General features: G+C 36.1%; 1 protein-coding gene across 1 annotated transcript in view; it reads right to left on the bottom strand.

The window, feature by feature from the left end:
* The window catches only part of TNKS (tankyrase), a 187,270-nt gene that overhangs the window by 153,318 nt on the left and 14,791 nt on the right, over nucleotides 1-19,161 (bottom strand). Inside the window, exon 2 of the mRNA XM_017535741.2 lies at nucleotides 9,322-9,546. Coding sequence (XP_017391230.1) covers nucleotides 9,322-9,546 — 225 coding nt within the window. The remainder of the gene's footprint in view (nucleotides 1-9,321; nucleotides 9,547-19,161) is intronic.

The following is a 19,161-nucleotide window of genomic DNA, read 5'->3' as shown; positions in this document are numbered from 1 at the left end:
CATCAGCCAAATGTAATTAAAACCACACTGCGGTTCTGGCACAGAGTAGGCATTTTACTCAGAGTAGGCACAGAGGTATATTATGCCAGGGATATGATGCAAAGTAAGGCAGAGAAGGTTCCTGTGTTCAGGCACCAAGTTGGGAAGAGTACACAAATGGCAAACAAACAAGTAAATGTAATATTAAACAAGGATATAATTCCAGGTAATAAGTCCTATGGTGTAAAATAAAACACGATAAAAGAGTAATCAAACAGGACAGGGCAAGAAATTATGACAGCTTTGTCAGGGCACAACTCGGAGGAATTAACATTATTAGTAAAAAATCTGGGGAAAGAGCACCCCAGGCAAAAGGAATACGTCCCTAATGAAGAGCAAGTTTGGTACACTGCAGAGACAAAAAGGCCATTGTTGGTGGAAGGTGGAGAGAAAGAGAGAGAATGACAGAACATGAGGATGAAGTCCATGATGTACGCGGGAGCCAGACCAAGAAGGGCCCTGATGATGAGTCTGGGTGTTACTTACGTATACCTGGAATTCTATGGAGCATTTTTAAACAGGCACATAGTGTGATCTAATCATGGCCAGCTTCATGAACACACAACTAGGCAGTTGCACGGGGTCCCAGGGCTCTCCTGTCACCATTTTAAATTCTTAACAATCTTATCTCTTAACTTGGATTTTGTATGCAACATTCAATGGGACAATGAATGGAGCATGCACATGAACAGAGGAGACATGTTGGATGGCAGTATATGCACACAGAATAAACTAAGAAGTGTTTCTAGACAGCTATAGAAAGGCATCATCAGAAGACTTCTCTCAGAGTATGAAGGCCTCCTTTGAAAGCACAATGAGATGATTCAAAGATTATTAACAGCAATCAATTTTCAAAGGAATCCAAAATCAAAATCAAGCTCATCTTTACTTTCTTCTCTTCCTCCCAGCCCCACTATATCAATTTACTCTCAGTTGTACATACCTCTCTGGGAGTGGCACCTACGCATATTGGTGAGGCCCCAGGGGCCAAACCCATACTAGAAAACTTCTCTGAGACCAAAGCTGACTAAGGGTCAACATCTAAATCAAGGTGGGGCATCAGATTCTTTCTGTCTTGAGGTTAGAAACAAGAGTGAACCTCAAGATAAGACACATCAATTTTAAGGGAGGATTCTAATGAGAAGGTTCATACAGCTCTGCTGCTGAAGTCCTTGGAGCTAGCTTGGTTGTTCACTTCAAAATTCTTGGTTTTCCTGAATGGTGTGTTTCTGCCTCCAACTTTACAGTCAGTATTTACTATAACTCCAAATATTTATATGATCCTTTACAAGGGACCTCTAGTTTATAAACAATACCTTTCATTAGCTAACTCCACTACTAGGTTCTAGACCTTCCTAGTCTAGCTGATCCTGCTGCTACCCTTGGCCCAGAATTTATGCCCTGCTTCCAGCATCCTAGTTTCTGATTAAATTTATTCAACTGAGAGTAGGTTATTGCTTCATTAATACAGGTTTCAAAGCTTCTCACTGAGCAAAATCTCTCACCATAGAATTTTTCTCATGTCAATAGGTTCAGTGGGAGCTGGGAAATAATTCTGTTTTCAGTCACAAATACTAATAGGACAAATTTCCATACCAATAGAGTCTATCATATACAGTTATCTATGACAATAATATCCATGACGTACTGAGTGTTATCTTTTCCCCACTCCTATTAACCTATTTACCAATCCCTCTCAACTTGGATAAGCTTCTTCTTCCTAGTCTAATGTGAAATAAGGCTGTGGGGTTGCAATATCACCTTTCCTTTGTTTTCTTGGTCACTAAAAAAACTACAGGCCAAGCAGCTAATTAGGGAGTGAATGTTCTCAAAGCACTTCATACAGGAAACCTGTATAATGGCTACTTGTTTCAGACACAGATTCAATAGAAGCATAGACTACAGATCTGCCCAAAGTTATGGGAATTAAAAGGTAGAAAAGAAAAAAATCTTGGGGCCCTACAGTCTTCAGTTCAAACTAAAATGTTTAATCATGCCTCATACTGCAGACAATAAAATTTTCATTTTTAGATATAAGAAACAATTTGGTTGTCAAGTTACATGTTTTTCAAACATTTTCTATGTGGCATCTGATGACAAAGATTACAAAGAAAATGTTCAGTCTAAACAAATGCATAAGGACAAGGACTTTTCATACCTAATTTAACACAAAATTTACTTTTTAAAAGTTTCTTAGTAAGATACTTTACCCTAAATCTCAAAATACTTCAAAAACAATCATTTAAGCACAAATATGAGTCCATTACATTATCTGCTTTTTTATCATTATTTTAAGAATACTTACAAGTATTATTCTTGTCTATTTGCCAACCTAAAGAACTACTACTTATTCTAAGTGACTAAAACTACAAGCATTTCCAAGAAGGCAGTTTTAACTGTATTGAAAACATTTCACTACTCTTTTTCAGAAGATGCTAACTCTAGATAAATTTTGCTAAACTGCTATAAGACATTTTTATAATATATGTTTGCTATTGCTACTCTAACAAATTATAACAAATTCAGTGGTTTAAAACAATAACAACAAATTTATTACCCTACAGTTCTGGAGATCCTAAATCTGACACAAATCTCACTGGGCTAAAATCAAGGTGTTAGCATGGCTGAATTTCTTACTGTCGACTTTCAGGAAAACTCACTTCCTTGCCTTTTCCATCTTCTTGGGGCTGTTTCCCCATTCCTTGGATAATGGAACCCTTTCTTTCCTTTAAAAGCCAGAAATGGTGGATTGAATCCTTCTGAAATTATATAATCTGACATTCTCTCTGCCTCCCTCTTCTACTTCTAAGGAATCTAGGATTACTTCGAGTCCACCCAGACAATCCATGATAATCTCCTCATCTCAGATTAACTGATTAGCAACTGTCACTCCATCTGTAACCCTAATTTCTGTTTGCCATGTAAAGTAACATTCCCAGGTTCCAAGAATTAAGATGTAAACATCTTTCAATCATTTTTTGCCTACCACATAGAGCACGTTACTTCTCAAAAAAATTTTTTTAAGTATAACATTATATTTATATGGTGCTTGCTAATGGGAAATCCAACAGTAGTCTCCAGGTACCAGGACTCCTATTTCATTGCTCTTTGCAGCAGACCACAGTGGCCCTCAATTACTCTAAAAGGAGCAAAGTCTTCAGTCTTCCCTATTACTGATAACTCCATATCTTACCAGCCCATAACTTATGTCACTTGGATTATTTACCACCTACCTTTACACACACATATGCACACCCACACACACACACGTTTTAGATATAAATTATATAGCCTATAATTTAAATATAAGTTCATTCTAAATATTAGCTGCTTTAATTTTTTTTCTGAACCAGGATCTTATCTGGGTTGATATATTACATTTGATTGAATGAACTTGAGTTTTATCTAGTTGAATAATCACAAGCTAAGGTATGTCCTTTGGCAAAAGAGGGGGACGAAGAGATAAAGCATAATTTTATTTTTGCTCTCTCTCAGCAGAATCACAAAATATAATTTTATAACAAGGAGTCCCTAAAGTATAAATAATGAGGAAAAAAACTAGCAGAAATCCTATTATATATCATATAATTAATTGAAGTTCTGAATTGGGATGGGAAAAATAGGAATTACAGCAAGTTGCTTTTATTAGTTCATTTAGATAACCAACTTTAATTATGATATTAAATGATACTATCTTTATATAGTCAGTTTAATCTCCCCTAAGAAGCCAATTTACTTAAAGACTTTTTAGAAAAATACCATCAGATCTCTATTGTTTCTGGCACTTTCAGTAAATATAAAAGTGTCTGGAACAATATAATGTAATACAAGACAATTATTTGTAATCATGTAATTTCATAATAACAATAAAAGCAGTTGCCAACTACTGAGCATATACTTTACAATTATTATATATCTAATATACAGATATTGTACAAGGGTGCTTCACTAATATTATCTCATCTAATCCTCTTAACAACTGTATGACACATAGCTATTACCCTCATTCCCATTTTAATATCAAAAGAAGTAAGTAACTCACTCAAGGACCAGGCCTCTTTGACTCCAACTACTACTACATAATCCAATTCAGCCTAGAAAACAGAATTTTTTTTTTAAGTCCTAATTGTTAAGATTTTAAATAGCAGTTTGAATTTTGGGCTCCCAAGAAAGATACTCAGTGAGGATCCTCTCAGTCTCTGCATATGAGACTAATGAAACCAAGAAATGTTTGAAAATATAGAGAAAGAAAGTTGCAGGAGCTTTGTTTCTCTAATACAATATCACTTGCTCGATTCAGCCTTTCTTACTCCCAAAAGGCTGCAGAACTGTGCTTTATCAAGGAAATTACAACTTAAATCTTTTCTTCCAGCAGTCTTTAGAAAGTATTTCATTGTCTTCAAGCTTTCAATGTTGTAAGTGAAAAGTTCTTTGCCTAACTTTTTTTTCCCTGTACAGGCAACTTATTCCTTCTTTCTGGAAAAGTGCAATACATATCTTACTCAGTTTATCTTTTCTCATCAATCCCATATGGAACTCCTTGAGCCTTTTCAGTCTCAAGATAGGTTTTCCTTACTTATCAATTGTTTAATTATTACTGATCTCTTCTATCAGACTTTTTTTTTTTTCCTTTTTTTCCCTGCCTCTGAAACTCCCATCACATGTAAGGTTTAAAATAACATCGATATTCCTAGATTTTTTTACGTTTTTTTTTCATGATTTCTATGTTTTAACATTTTTTTCTCTGTATACCGCACATATAAGCTTCTAGGCTACTAACATGGTCTTTAATTCATCTACTAAATTGTTTCTTCTGAAAAAAAATTAAGTGATGGATTTTTGTGTGTGTTTTTGTTTTAATTTTTGGCCCCAGGAAATCTCTCCCCCACTTTATACTTTAATTTCCCTGAGAGAGAGATATTTTTTATTTATCTGACTCCTTTAGCAGTCCTGGATATGTATTCTGATTGTTGTTTTAATCATCCCTTCTGGCTGAGATAGGCTGTTATTTTTCACTTGGCCTGCTGGGTTTCATGTCTAGATGTTGAGGTATTCCACAGTGAGAATCCCACATGCGTTAGAACACCATACAGCTCTGTTACTTTAGAATGATTTGCTGTGGAAGCCAGCAAGCTGTCTCCTCCCTACTGAGAGGTACCTGGAAGAGGCCTCCAAAGGGAACATACTCTGTCTCCTTCACCCTTGAGAACTGTAGGGAATAAAGAGAGATGGGAGTGTGGCATACATGTAAACTGTGTGAGAGCAGTGAGACTTAAATAAAGATTTCAGAGATTTATCAGTTTAGAAGCCCCATTCTGCAACTTCCATTTAGCAACCTTCTCAAGATCTCTGTTATCAATTATACTGATTTGCAAGTAACAGAAACCAATGTCAGTCTTAGACTGAAATGACAGGAGAGAGGACCAACCTTAGAAAACACATAAAAAGTTATAGGGCAAGGAGTAGGAAGTACAATTGTCTTTTAATGGGAAAGGTTATCACCAAGCCACTGCCCACACTGAAGCAGAAACCTGCTGCTATAAATGATTCCTTACTATCGCTACGATTCTGTATTCAAAATTCTACATTATAGAATGAAGGTGCATGATTGGACAAACCAAGGCTATCCCTGACTGCCAAGAAGTAGAAGGAAGGAAGATCTGTTGCTACCAGTTTCTGTATTCCTCTCAGTAAGGAGTGCCCAAATCCTTATCCTTTTAAAGGATAAGGTTTAAAATCTCCAAAATCAGAAAAAGAATTGGATACTAGTTAGCCAAAAAGAAAAAAACGAAAAAAGTCACAAATGTCCATTGTGACTCCCAGATCTTATACAGACTCTATGAAAGGTGTGCTTATAATTTGCTTTTAAAATGAAATTCTCAAGCACTAACAGTCTCCAAAAAATCATATAGGTTAAGTGCAGTGGCTCACACCTGTAATCCCAGCACTTTGGGAGGCCGAGGCAGGAGGATCGCAAGATCAAGAGATCGAGACCATCCTGGCCAACATGGTGAAACCCCATCTCTACTTAAAATACAAAAATTAGCTAGGTGTGGTGGTGTGCACCTGTAGTCCCACTTACTCAGGAGGCTGAGGCAGGAGAATTGCTTGAACCCGGGAGGCAGAGGCTGCAGTGAGCCACGAACACACCACTACACTCCAGCCTGATGACAGAGAGAGACTCTCTCTCTCTCTCTCTCTCTCTCTCTATATATATATATATATATACACACACACATATGGTGAGAGAGAGTGAGCATATATTCAGAAAAGGAATTTGTTTTAGGGTTTTTGGAGACTATGTTCAAGGGGTAGGGAGAAGCAGAGACAAATGAATAATTTCTAAGGGCAGAAAATGTGTTGATTTCTGAAATAAATTCAATTTAACATTGCAGTATAAAAATTGTTATCAATATTTCCAAGACCTCTATTTTAAGTAGTTGGTTTAATTACACAAGCATTTAAAGTTGATTTTTAAAATAATCTCAGTTTGAATTTTCATCTTTTTGATGGTAGTTAAATACCACCTACAAAAGAAACACATGGGTTCAAGGTTTCTAAATGGACATTTAAAAAAAATGTCAATAAAGGACAAACAGAGGAAATAGGAATTCTACACCACACAGTAGCATAATTCAGGCTGAGATTTTAGCACCGATAATAATATTAATATGAATATCAATATTAATATGAATAATATTAATATATTATATATATATAATATATTATATATAATATATATTATAATATATATAATATATATATTATAATATATATTATATATATTAATATATTATAATATATTATAATATATATATTAATAATAATATTAATATGAATATTGCTGAATATTAATATTAATATTCAGCAATTAACATTCAAATATTATTATTAATATATATATTATAATATATTATAATATATTAATATATATAATATATATTATAATAAATACTTTATATGTATTAGCTTACCCTCTCAGGAACACTGTGAAGAATAGTAGTCCTATTTTACATATAATAAAAGACAGAGATCAAGAAAGTGGCCCACGGCCTCACACAGCTGGAAACTGGTGGGGTCAGTGCATATGCTCTACAGCAACCTGCCCTGATATCTCCTGTAAGCTGGTGGTAATGTGGTTTGGCTGGGCTCTAGCTTTTTAAAAATATCAAATGTATTTGCTATTCTAGCCTACGTACAGAGATATAATTAATCTTTACAAAAATCAGGCCAGTATTTCATCATCTAGGCAAAAACCTTTTAAAAATCAATTTTGTATACTAATCTCTCAAAAACTATTACATTCCAGCAAAAGAAAAAACAAACAAACAAACAAAAAACAATGCTTTCAATTTTTTTACCCAGCTGTCCCAAAGAAGAACTCTACCTTACAGAGAAAAACCTCAGAATTCCTTAACCATATTCAAATCCAGAAAGTAAGATATATAAGCTATTAGAGGTTTTGGTGAACCTGAGAATAAATCTCCTAAGAGGTTTCTGAAAGCTAATTAAGTATACCAGGGGTTTATAACCAACTTTGACTCCCATATTAACTATGATACATACTTTAATAGCAACTATATCCTCATTTATATTTTGAATATAGTTTCAAAGGTGCCCTTCCCCTTCCCCCAACTTTTATAAAGCACAAGAACCTAATCAGAACAAGACAACATGTGCTAACGCCTACTGAGAACTGAGGAAGTAGAGTGTTGCAGGGATCCATTCATTAAAAATTCAAGCCTTATATCTAGTCCTTTATTTCAACAGAACCTAGATAAAAAGAGCATTTGCATTATAGACTTCTGAAAGAGGGATTAAGAGGAGAAGGAAAGAAATACTAATTTCAGTAAAATATTCAAAGGACTGATAAAATGAAAACTTCAGAGGTAGAGGCAGGAAAATAACACTGAAGCCTGGAAAGGATAATATTTTAAGAAAGTGAGAAAGGTATAAAATTCTGACTAATGACAGAAAAATCCAATGGCTAAGACAACAAGGTGAAGCAAGAAGGAGTGACAGTAGGGACGGTGAAAGTCTAGAAGACTAGGTAGGAAATACATTTCAAGTTCAATAATAGTTATCACTTACAAAAGCAAGTAACATAAGAAGCTTTGTGGTCAGAAAGAGGATATTATAAGTGGAAGCTTCTCAAGGTAGTTTTATGTAATGACTTAGTCCAGGATGTGGCTATGTTAGTGAGAGACTCAGGAGGAAATGGGAGAGTCAATTGAAACTGGAAGATGTCAAGAAACTGAAAGGACAGGATATTCAAAGGTCATGTTAGTGGATGCTGAAGAAACAAAGGATAATGACAGATAATGTGATTTTTTAAAAAAAATAGATGCCAGGCACTGCAATAATTTGAGGTATATTGAAAAATATATTAGAAGCTGGAATAGAAGGTTATGAGGAGGGAATAAACTTTATCATTATTAAGCACCACTACTATATCTTTTAGAATGACATATATATGTTAATTTCATCATTAAAAAGCTGATTATGATGAAATGTATGACATCTAGGAAGACAGTTACATAAATCAACCTGCCATGGCTAAACAAACATCCACCATCTCAAGTATCAAGAAACAGATGATATACTCAAGAATCATACTTGCCCTCTGAAGTTTACCTTAGATTTCAAAATAAAAACATTGTATACAGCAAAGCAAAATTCGAATACACACACACACACACACACACACACACACACACACACACATATATCATAGAGAACAAAATGCTGATTGAATACAGCTTCATATCATCTAGATAACTAAAATGAAAAGTCCCATTTGTTTGAAATTGCTTTTTCTCTAGACTAGGGCTCATGCTGAAAAATTTGAAAACACTACCGTATTCAAAACACTCACTCAAAACCCTGTATAAGGAAGGACTACTGTACTAGATGACTTTCCTTGAATAAATCTCAAGTGTTCTAATGTCATCCAACTCAGTAGAATTTGTACTTTATAATGGCAGGATAGAATACGTCCAGTCTTTTAAAGAGACTGTAAATTAACTAAATTCGACAACAGTAATCCATCAAAACTGAGTTCCACGTCAGTTGGCATTTGACTGTATTTGCAAAGTTAATGTTGTGAATCTTCCCTTAAGTAACTTTAGATTACCATCTCTCTACTTACCTTTGAAAAAAACTGCTTCTAAAAGAAACAATAAACCCTTACCTATTCTGAGGGAACACTATCCCCCCCCCACACACACACACCATAAGAATAAACCTTTATTTAAAATTTAGATAATATCAAATGATACTTACCAATGCACACATCAATTTTCCCTTTAATAGCAGCTTCATGTAGAGGTGTATAGTTCCAGTTATCCCTGGCATTTGGATCAGCTCCTTGGCACAATAACAGACTTACAACCTCAGCATGGCCAAAAGAACAGGCGTTATGAAGTGGAATGAGACCTCCATCATCACGAGCATGGACATTAGCACCCATCTGCAGTAAGTGTTCTACAACATCCTTCCTTCCAAAACCTAAAAGGAAAGGGGGAAAATGTCATGTATATATATTTGATTTTGTAAAAAGAACCATTAGAATATCTGTAACAATATCAACAAGTATGAGCAACTGAAGTATTGCACTCTATGGTAAATGGAGTAAAACAAAACAAAAGAAATATGAGCTTCGCTCAAACTAACTCATTTCACACAATTTAGAACTAAGGAAGCTCTTCCTTTAGTCTCTGGGCTGTTCATTCAAAAAACATTTTTAAACACTTAATATGGGCTGTGCAACAGTGCTAGAAACACAGAATAAATATGACAAGACTTGTCCAGGCATTCACTTTCCCCTCATGCTTCACAAGACAAAACTGTATATAGAAATTCATCTCTATATTTACAGAAACAAAGGTTATTTAAATACTGCTGATAGGCTGGGCGCAGTGGCTCACACCTGTAATCCCAGCACTGTGGGAGGCTGAGGTGGGCGGATGACCTGAGTCAGGAGTTCAAGACCAGCCTGGCCAACAAGGAAAAACCCCCATCACTACCAAAAATACATAAATTAGCCAGGTATGGTGGCAGGTACCTGTAATCCCAACTACTCAGGAGGCTGAGGAACAAGAATGGCTTGAACTGTACTCCAGCCTGGGCAACAGAGTGAGACTCCATCTCAATAAAATAAAATACAAATAAATAAATACTGCTGATAACCGAATCCAGAACAAATCACAACATACAGCATTATATTAGGGAAACTAGGGATGAATGTATGGATACCAGAAATACATGGTGAATGATCAAAGGGATTTTTGAAAAGAACGACTAAAGATGATACCAAAATATCTGTGGCCAACTATATGAAATGGGTGATGAATTGAAACAATTCAAGCTTGGATGTATTGAGTTTGAGGAAACAATATGGCAAATGAGTGGGAATACAAGGACTTGGGAACATAAAACCAGTACTTTACAAGAAGTATTACAGAAGTTTTCAGACAGAAATGGGGTGTTGGGGGAAGTCAGAGTCTCAAGCAGTCTAAGGATGAGGCAAACACTTAGAAAGGTAAGAAACACCAAGAAAGTGTAACATTATAGAGGCCAAGGAGCAACAACATTATGCAAAGTCCAGTATGATGTAATTAGATCAACGGAGAAGAAAAAATGGTAATTTTAAACTAATTTTAGTATAGTGGTAAAATTACAAACTAAATTGCAATGGGTTATAAAAGGAAACTGCAAATATTAGCATTTTTATCTTCACAAGTTAGAATCTTAATTAATGATTCTTTCCCACTTTAAATTTTATTAGGTCTTAACTAGGTATCACCACCTCTACTATTACTGTGTAATATTGTTAGAAAATGGCATCTTAAATAAAAGTAAAAGCCATTTTGCACATATATTAAACAAATAAAAACCATGTGGAATAGAGCAAGGGAAACAAGAGATTTATCTCAAGATATGTCTTCTATACTATCTATAGGAATTCATTCATTCCAGAAAAGCAGGCTCTAAGAAAAAGTCTCCAAAGTAAAGCATACATTTCCACAGATATGTATCACAAAGTCAGAATGAGGTTTCCATGGAAAATATCCTCGAAACTGAGCTGGCAATTTTAGGTGAACAGGTCAATTCTGTATTAGTAACTAGAACAGTAAAATTATAGGGTACATGCTCAAGTAAACTGTCAGCATCTTACCAGCGTTCTTGGTTTTGTTTTTTAAATACCTGCAGAGCTTTACGGATGTTGGGTTTTGTTTAATTCTCTAACTTCAACTTCCTTTTCCTGCCATCACAACCCTACCCTTCTACAGGGACATAAGTGCTCTCTTTACCCAGGACGACTGAATTATTCTCCTCTATGGATGTGAGTAAAGCCTGAGTTCAAACTTCCAACTCCTCAAGAGCAGCCATAGTAGCTGAGTCCTGCAGAGCCCCAGGGGTGGAGCTGCCCAAGGCCTTTGGAGCCCACTCCTTGCATTAGTGTGGCCTGGATGTGACACATGGTGTCAAGGGGGATTATTTTGGAACTTTAAGATTTAATGACTGTCTTCTGGGTTTCAGACTTCCATGGGGCCTGCAGTCCCTTTGTTTTGGCTGATTTCTCCATTTTGGAATGGGAGTATTTAGCCAATGCCTGTACCTCCCTTTGTCTTGGAAGTAACTAACTGGTTTTGATTTTTCAGGCTAATGGGCAGAAGAGACTTGAGTTAATGCTGGAATGAGTTAAGACTTGGGGACTGGGGAAGGCATGATTGTATTTTGAAATGTGAGAAGGACATGAGATGTGGGAGGGGCCCAGGACTGAAAACTATGGTTTGGATTTGTGGCCCTGCCCAAATCTCATGCCAAATTGTGATCCCCAATGTTAGAGGAAGGGCCTGGTGGGAGGTGACTGGATCATGGAGGCAGATTTCCCTCTTACTATTCTCCTAATAGTGAGTTCTTACAAGATCTGGTTTTTAAAAGGGTGTAGCACCTCCTCCTGCTCTCCTCTTCCTCCTTCCCTGGCCATGTAAGAGGTGCCTGCTTCCCCTTTGCCTTTCACTATGATTGTAAATTTCCTGAGGCCTCCCCAGCCATGCTTCCTGTACAGACTATAGAACTGTGAGTCAGTTAAACCTCTTTTCTTTATAAATTACCCAGGCACAGGTAGTTCTTTATAGTAGTGCAAGAACGGACTAACACAGCCATTATAAAAACATTTTTGCCATTACTAAAAAGTCAAAATAAATGTCCCAGTAAATTTGCCCTATTCATTTAAGATAAATGCCTCAAAATAGTAGTACTAGGTCAAAGGGTACACATTTAAAATTTGGGCCATGTGCAGTGGCTAGCGTCTGTAATCCCAGCACTTTGGGAGGCTGAGGTGGGACGATCACAAGGTTAAGAGATCAAGACCATCCTGGCCAACTTGGTGAAACCCCATCTCTACGAAAAATACAAAAGTTAGCTGGGCATGGTGGTACGCGCACCTATAGTCCCAGCTACTCGGGAGGTTGAGGCAGGAGAATCACTTGAATCCAGGAGGCGGAGGTTTCAGTGAGCTGAGATTGAGCCACTGCACCCCAGCCCAGTGATGGAGCAAGACTCCATCTCAAAAAAATAATAATAAATAAAATGTCACATATTGCCCCACTGCCCTCTATCAATTTTCATTTTCAACCAAATGCTTGTGGCCATTCTGTGCACATTTATAAGCTTTACAAAGAGGTAAAAAAAAATGCATTGTTATGTACTTTTTTCAGTTCAGATATTTGCTTTTTTACTGTTGAAAATTAAATATATGAATACAGTTGAACTCTCTCTCTAAATCCTAGTCCCCTCTTTGCTTCCCCAGAGATACTATTACATAAATTCAATGTTTGTTATACATTGTATATGATATACTTTTCAATGTGTTTTTAAACTCACATTTATATATTTATATTTTTATACATTTCGTATTTATATATTATATATTCATATTCTATGTGATTAGAATATATTTCATATATTCACATTATTATTGTCAATATCATATGGTTCAATCTATATTAGTGGAAGGTTGATAACCATAATCCCTCCTTCTAGCTGATATAGTTTGGCTCTGTGCTCCGACCCAAATCTCATGTTGAACTGGAATCTCGTGTTGAAGGAGGGGCCTGGTGGGAGGTGACTGGATCATCAGGGTAGTTTCTAATAGTTGAGCATCCCCCAAGTGCTGTCACATGAGTGGATTCTCATAAAATCTGAAGGTTTACAAGTTTGTAGCACCTTCCCATTTCTGCTGTCTCTCCTGCCCTGCCATGGTAAATCGTGCTTGCTTCCTCTTCACCTCCTGCCGTGAGTGCAAGTATCCGGAGTCCTTCTCCAACTCATGTTTCCTGTACAGCCTACAGAACTATGAGTCAATTAAAACTCTTTTATTCATAAATTACCCAGTCTCAGGTAGTTCTTCATAGCAGTGTGAGAATGGTCTAATACACTGGCCAACAGAAAGACTCAATTTTGCTCAGACTCAATTTTGCTTGAGAATTGGGCAGGAAATAATATACTAAGAGGAAGTCATCCCTTCCCCAGTCCAGGGAAAGAATCCTAATTAAGCCAATCAGCTAATTTCATTCTGCTGTGCCAGTGACTGGCAATAATGACAGATGGGAAAATATAGAAGCTTCTGGATATATTTTTCTCTCTTCTACACCTCCTACAGAAGGTGTGGGAAGAAGAGTGCCCTTTCCCCTCTCCCTTTTCTTCCCAACATTTAGAAAATTCAAGAGAATTATTTTTTTTGATGCTAGCATAAAACCCTTACTGTGTTCACAAAACTGAAACCAACTCTTGAACTTCCTACCTCTACACTTCTTAGGGAGCAGAAAAATAAATGTCCTTAGGCTTTTAAGTCAGCTGAAGTTTTAAAATATAGTTAAATCCATGCAATTTCATATAAGCATCTGTTCCTATGTTTACTAAGCATTCACATTTCACCTCTTGTCAGTTCATTGTCTTGGCCATTTTCTTTCGGGCTATTTGTCTTTTCTTATGATTTTGTAGGCCCTCTTTACATACTCTGAACCTTATTCATTTCCTACATGGTTTGTGCCTTATATATAAAATTTAACAAATCCTTCCTACACGGTTCCTACATTTTCTCCTAGATTATAATTCTTTCACATTTAGATATTTAACTAACTTGTAACTATGGTGTGAGTTAAATTTTTTTATTTTATTTTTTCCATATCTTTTCTTTTTTTTCCATATCTTTTCTTTTCAGTTGGTCAGTTTGTCTATTTGTTAGTATAACTTTAAAACACGTGTAGATATCTAGTAGAATAGAGTTGACCCATCTTGTTCCTCTTAAAATGTTATCTTGACTATTAAAGACTTTTTGATATTCAATATAAATAACTTTAAGTTCCACGAAGAAACTTGTTAGAATTTTTTTTAAAGCTCATTGATTGTAATTAATTCTTCAACGCTGACAAGTTTACAATACCGAGTCTTCAAATCCACGTATATGGTATATAACTCCATCAATTCAGGTCTCTACATCCTTCTGTTTCATGTTTTTCCTCCATTAATATTTTACAGATATTTGTCAAGGATTATTAAGTATTTTAAAGTATTTGTTGTTATCCACATAGAGAGGGCAGTGCTACATTAGGAGAGGTCAGTAGAGCCCATCACTCTGAGCCTTTGAGTCACAGCACAGAGTCTGGATTTGAGCAGAGATTTGTCAGGCAGCCAAATCTGTCTGACAGCTAATGTAGCTATAGCACAGTGAACAGCAGGAATGGTAAGATGAAGTCAGAAAGATAGATCATATAGGGCCTTTATAACAGACAGGAAGATATTCAGTTGCAAATAACATTGTCTAACTAGCAGAGGCATAAGGAAAATGGAGAGATTCACTTGTCTCACACAATTTGTCAAGACAAAGTCAATCCAGGCACATACAGCAGTTTATCAATGGTATTAGGAGCTCCTTAAGAATCTTTCCACTTTGACTTTCTTAGCATTTCCACTTGCTTGTTACCTCACAGTCACAGGAGTGCTGTATCTCCAAGCCTCATATCTAGGTTCTGAGACAAGAAGGCAGAGTGAGTAAAGGTGGCGGTTGGATGGGGGCGGGTGGGGGAAAGTTTCTTTCTTGACTTTTTTATTATTAAGGAAGAAATGGCATCTCCAGCTACTTTCATCTATAGTTAAATTTGCCAAAAATGTGTCCTCTGTCCACCTACCAGAAAAGGCTAAAAAATCAAGTCTTTTATAGCTGAACACACTACTGCCTTGAACAAAATCTAAGACCTGTCAGTGAAGAATTAGAAGAAAATAAAATTGGAGTGGATAACCAAAAGTATTTTCACAGCTTTGTAAGCCTTAGGCAAGAAGATTGGATTTCGTTGTAAGTATGTGGGAAACCATGTATATGGGAAATTACTTGATTCTGTTTAAATCTTAAAAGGATCAACTGTCAGCTATGTGAAAAACAGACTGAAGAGAAGTGCAAAATCAGAGGACTAGTCAAGAAAAATTCTGCAGTAGTCTGGACAAGAATTGATAACTGTTTGGGAAAAAAATAGTGAAAGTATAACTGGGTCAAAAAAGAGAGAAACTGGAATAGGTTTTAAAGCAAAGATGACAGGCTCTCAGGTTTCTAGCTTGAGCAACTCTATTTCTGGGGGCGCCAGTTAAGGAAAGGTCAGACAAAGCAGGTAGCAACAGGAACTGTACCCCAATGACCTGCTTTTCCCTAACAACTAAATCAAGTAATATAATTTGTAAATTTCAGCATATTCTTTCCCCAAACAGTTCAGGAGAAACAATGACATTATATTACATATTCAAAGCAATTTAAAAATATACTATATGGTGTTCCGACAGTGAGGAAACCCAAATTCATAACACATAGACTAACCCCAAGATACTTAACAATTTTCCTTATTCTAATTAAAGAGTTGAGTAAGATCTTTCAAAAATATTTCAATATCAAATGTAAGGTCACTGGTATCTATTCCCCATTCACTTATGTTCAGCATTTTAAACCTGCCTAAATTTAAAACTCCCAAGGAACAAGGATGGCCAATATTAAATCTTATAACTGACAATGATGACTTCTGAAATTTCATCAAAGAGAAAATTCTAAGGTGTTTGGAGTATTTTAAACTGATGTTTTTATCTATGGCAGCAAAATCACATCTTAAAAATCATTTTCCCCCTAACTGGACTGTCACCAAGACTACAACCACTGTACATCATTTGAACTATTAATCTTTTAACCTACACTTACATACTCATGAGAAAATTTATATTACATCCTCCATACTTTTTAAGCGTAAAAAGATCCCATTATACCCAAAAGATAAAGTAACCGTAAACTAAGTTTGGAGTTGTCTAGGAAAATAACTCATGGAACTCTCCCATATATATCTATTTTCTTGTGTGAAATTTACTTTAGCCTCAAGCTGCCTCCTTACATATGTTAGGTTAGGCCTAAAAGTTTCTTCATACATAGTGAACTGCAACCTAGCTGGATATGTAAATTGAACATAACCTACTTTTGTACCAATCACAGAGATTCAGCCAAAGGCACCTGAATATTCAAACTGTGTTCAAATAAGGTGAAGGGTGAACTGTAATCAATCAAGCTCTTTCTATACCTTACTTTTGTCTTCTGTACATCACTTTCCCTTTTCTATCCATAATTGTTATCTGACCATGTGGCAGCCCTGCACTTACTCTGAACCTATCTGGCTCTGGAGGCTGCTTGATTCACGCATCATTCTTTGCTCAATTAAACTGTTAAATTTAATTTGTCTAAGGTTTTTCTTTTAACCCCTGACATAAAGGAAATCAGAGAAGCTGAGTTGGGAAAGAAAAAGGCACCTGGTTACAAATGTGATGTGTTTATCATTATCTTTAAAAACATTAGGAAAAACTAGAATCGAAAATATCAGAATGGCTTGCTATATATATAAAATATAAATATATATTTCTTTCCTTAAGTATTTTCAATCCACTTCCATCCAAAATAAAAGGTAAAAACAAAAACTCTTTTTTTTGGGGGGGGGGGGCGGGGAGATGGAGTCTTGCTCTGTAGCCCAGGCTGGAGTGCAGTGGCTCCATCTCGGCTCACTGCAACCTCCGCCTCCCAGGTCCCGGTTCAAGCAATTCTCTTACCTCAGCCTCCCAAGTAGCTGGGATTACGGGCACAAGCCACCACACCCAGCTAATTTTTGTATTTTTTAGTAGAGATGGGGTTTCATCATGTTGGCCAGTCTGGTCTTGAACTCCTGACCTTGTGATCCACCCGCCTCAGCCTCCCAAAGTGCTAGGATCACAGGCATGAGCCACTGCGCCCGGCCAAAACAAAAACTCTTGACAATAAAAATATTACTTTTGATGAAACAAAATTCAGCTGTGACACAGTTATGCAATAAATATGAGTTTTTTTTTTTTTTTTTAAATGGTTTTTCCCAGCCAACAAATTTGCCATTCACTGGTTTAACACTAGTGGTTCCAGATACTTAGGAGTATCTCTAAAGGTCCACTAAACACAGTTAACTCACTATTTTGCTAAATTAAAAATCTGAATGACACCTGTATCTTGGCTGATGTGCAGGAAGCAGCCTCAAAATTACAGAGGGCGGTAAAGCGCAACAGCCCCATCTCAACTTGACTTTCTAATTCCACTTGTTTTCTTGTACAGATCTATTTTCTGAAGTTCTTTAAAGTTTTCCGTTTTACTGTATTGCATGGAGAAAATGTATCTGCTACAGTAATAGTCCCAAAACTGGGTAATAGGGAAAGACTTGTGACATGAAATAGAAGAGAATGAGAGAAAACATAGGAAAGATAGAGGATGGAAAGAGAGGAAATATTGTAGAAATAATGACAAGACTTTTAATAATTAAAGGAAGAAGTAAAAGTTCAGATTAACATATTCATGGAGTGCCAAATAGCATGGACACTTTGTAGCGAAGTCTAACAATAACAAAGGTTACATAGTCTTTCAGAAAGAAAACAAATCAGCTAAAAACAAAAAACAAAGAATCAATTGACTGAAGTCAACCTTAACTATGAGAAAAGACATTTTGATACTTAATTTCATATATAACTAACTTTATTTCCATGTAAAAGCGAAATTAAAATAATCTCAGATATACAAAATCTCTAAGGTGAACGCAGAAAAATCCTGGTTGAAAATACTTATGACAAATTCAGTAGTATGTGTGTGAGCATGTGTCTATACATCATGAATTAACTCAGTAGAAACCTATCCTCTCTCAAGAATTAACACTGACTAATAATCACAGGGTTACAAAGCAAACTTAACCAAGTCTGAGACAGAAAACGTCCCTAATAAAGTGATATTTTGAGCTAAGATCTAAGGAATAAGCAATTTACCAGACAAAAGGATATGGATAAATGTTCCAAGGCGCGCAAGGCATAGTAAATACAAAGATCAAGAGGCGAGAAACTATATTCAAGTACCTAAAAAAGTTCAGAATGGTTCAAACACAGAGAAGGAAATCGAGACTAAAAGTGGCAACAACATGGAATCAACTAACTTTCTGCCACAGAAATCATGAAGAGAAGCAGATCATTCCTCAAAATCAACACAGTATATGCAAACTACAATTGCTTTATTTCACGTATGTCAGTGTGAAGACTAAGACCACTACCAAAGCAGTATAATTCAAATTTCTGCTATGTGAACTCCGATACAGGTTAAGAAAACTGCTAAATGTAGATAGATACCTATATATACATCAATCTTGGCAGCCAAAGGAGGAAAAAAAAAAAAAAGCTAAAAGAACTCTTGAAATTCTGCTGATAGTTTTTGATCTAGCTTCCTTAATTTCAACACAGAATTTGTTGTAGAGATTACTCTTACAGCCATAGCAGGGAGGAAAAGGTTAAACACAGTGCAGTGAATGAATCACAGTAACTAGACATCAAATGAAAAAACAGCCAAATGTCCCCAAAAATAATTTTTAAAAAAGAATATCTACCTCCATTTTTAATGGTTGATATTTATTTATTTAAGAGACAGGATCTTGCTCTATTGCCCAGGCTGGAGTGTGGTGGCATGATCATAGCTCACTGCAGCCTTGACCTCCAGTGCTTAAGTGATCCTCCCACCTCAGCCTCCCTAGCAGCTGG

Source organism: Cebus imitator, unplaced genomic scaffold, assembly GCF_001604975.1.
Source record: "Cebus imitator isolate Cc_AM_T3 unplaced genomic scaffold, Cebus_imitator-1.0 Scaffold5, whole genome shotgun sequence".
In the NCBI taxonomy this organism is placed as follows: domain Eukaryota; kingdom Metazoa; phylum Chordata; class Mammalia; order Primates; family Cebidae; genus Cebus; species Cebus imitator.
The sequence above is the reverse complement of the archived record's forward strand: the minus strand, read 5'-3'. Positions and strand labels throughout refer to the sequence as shown.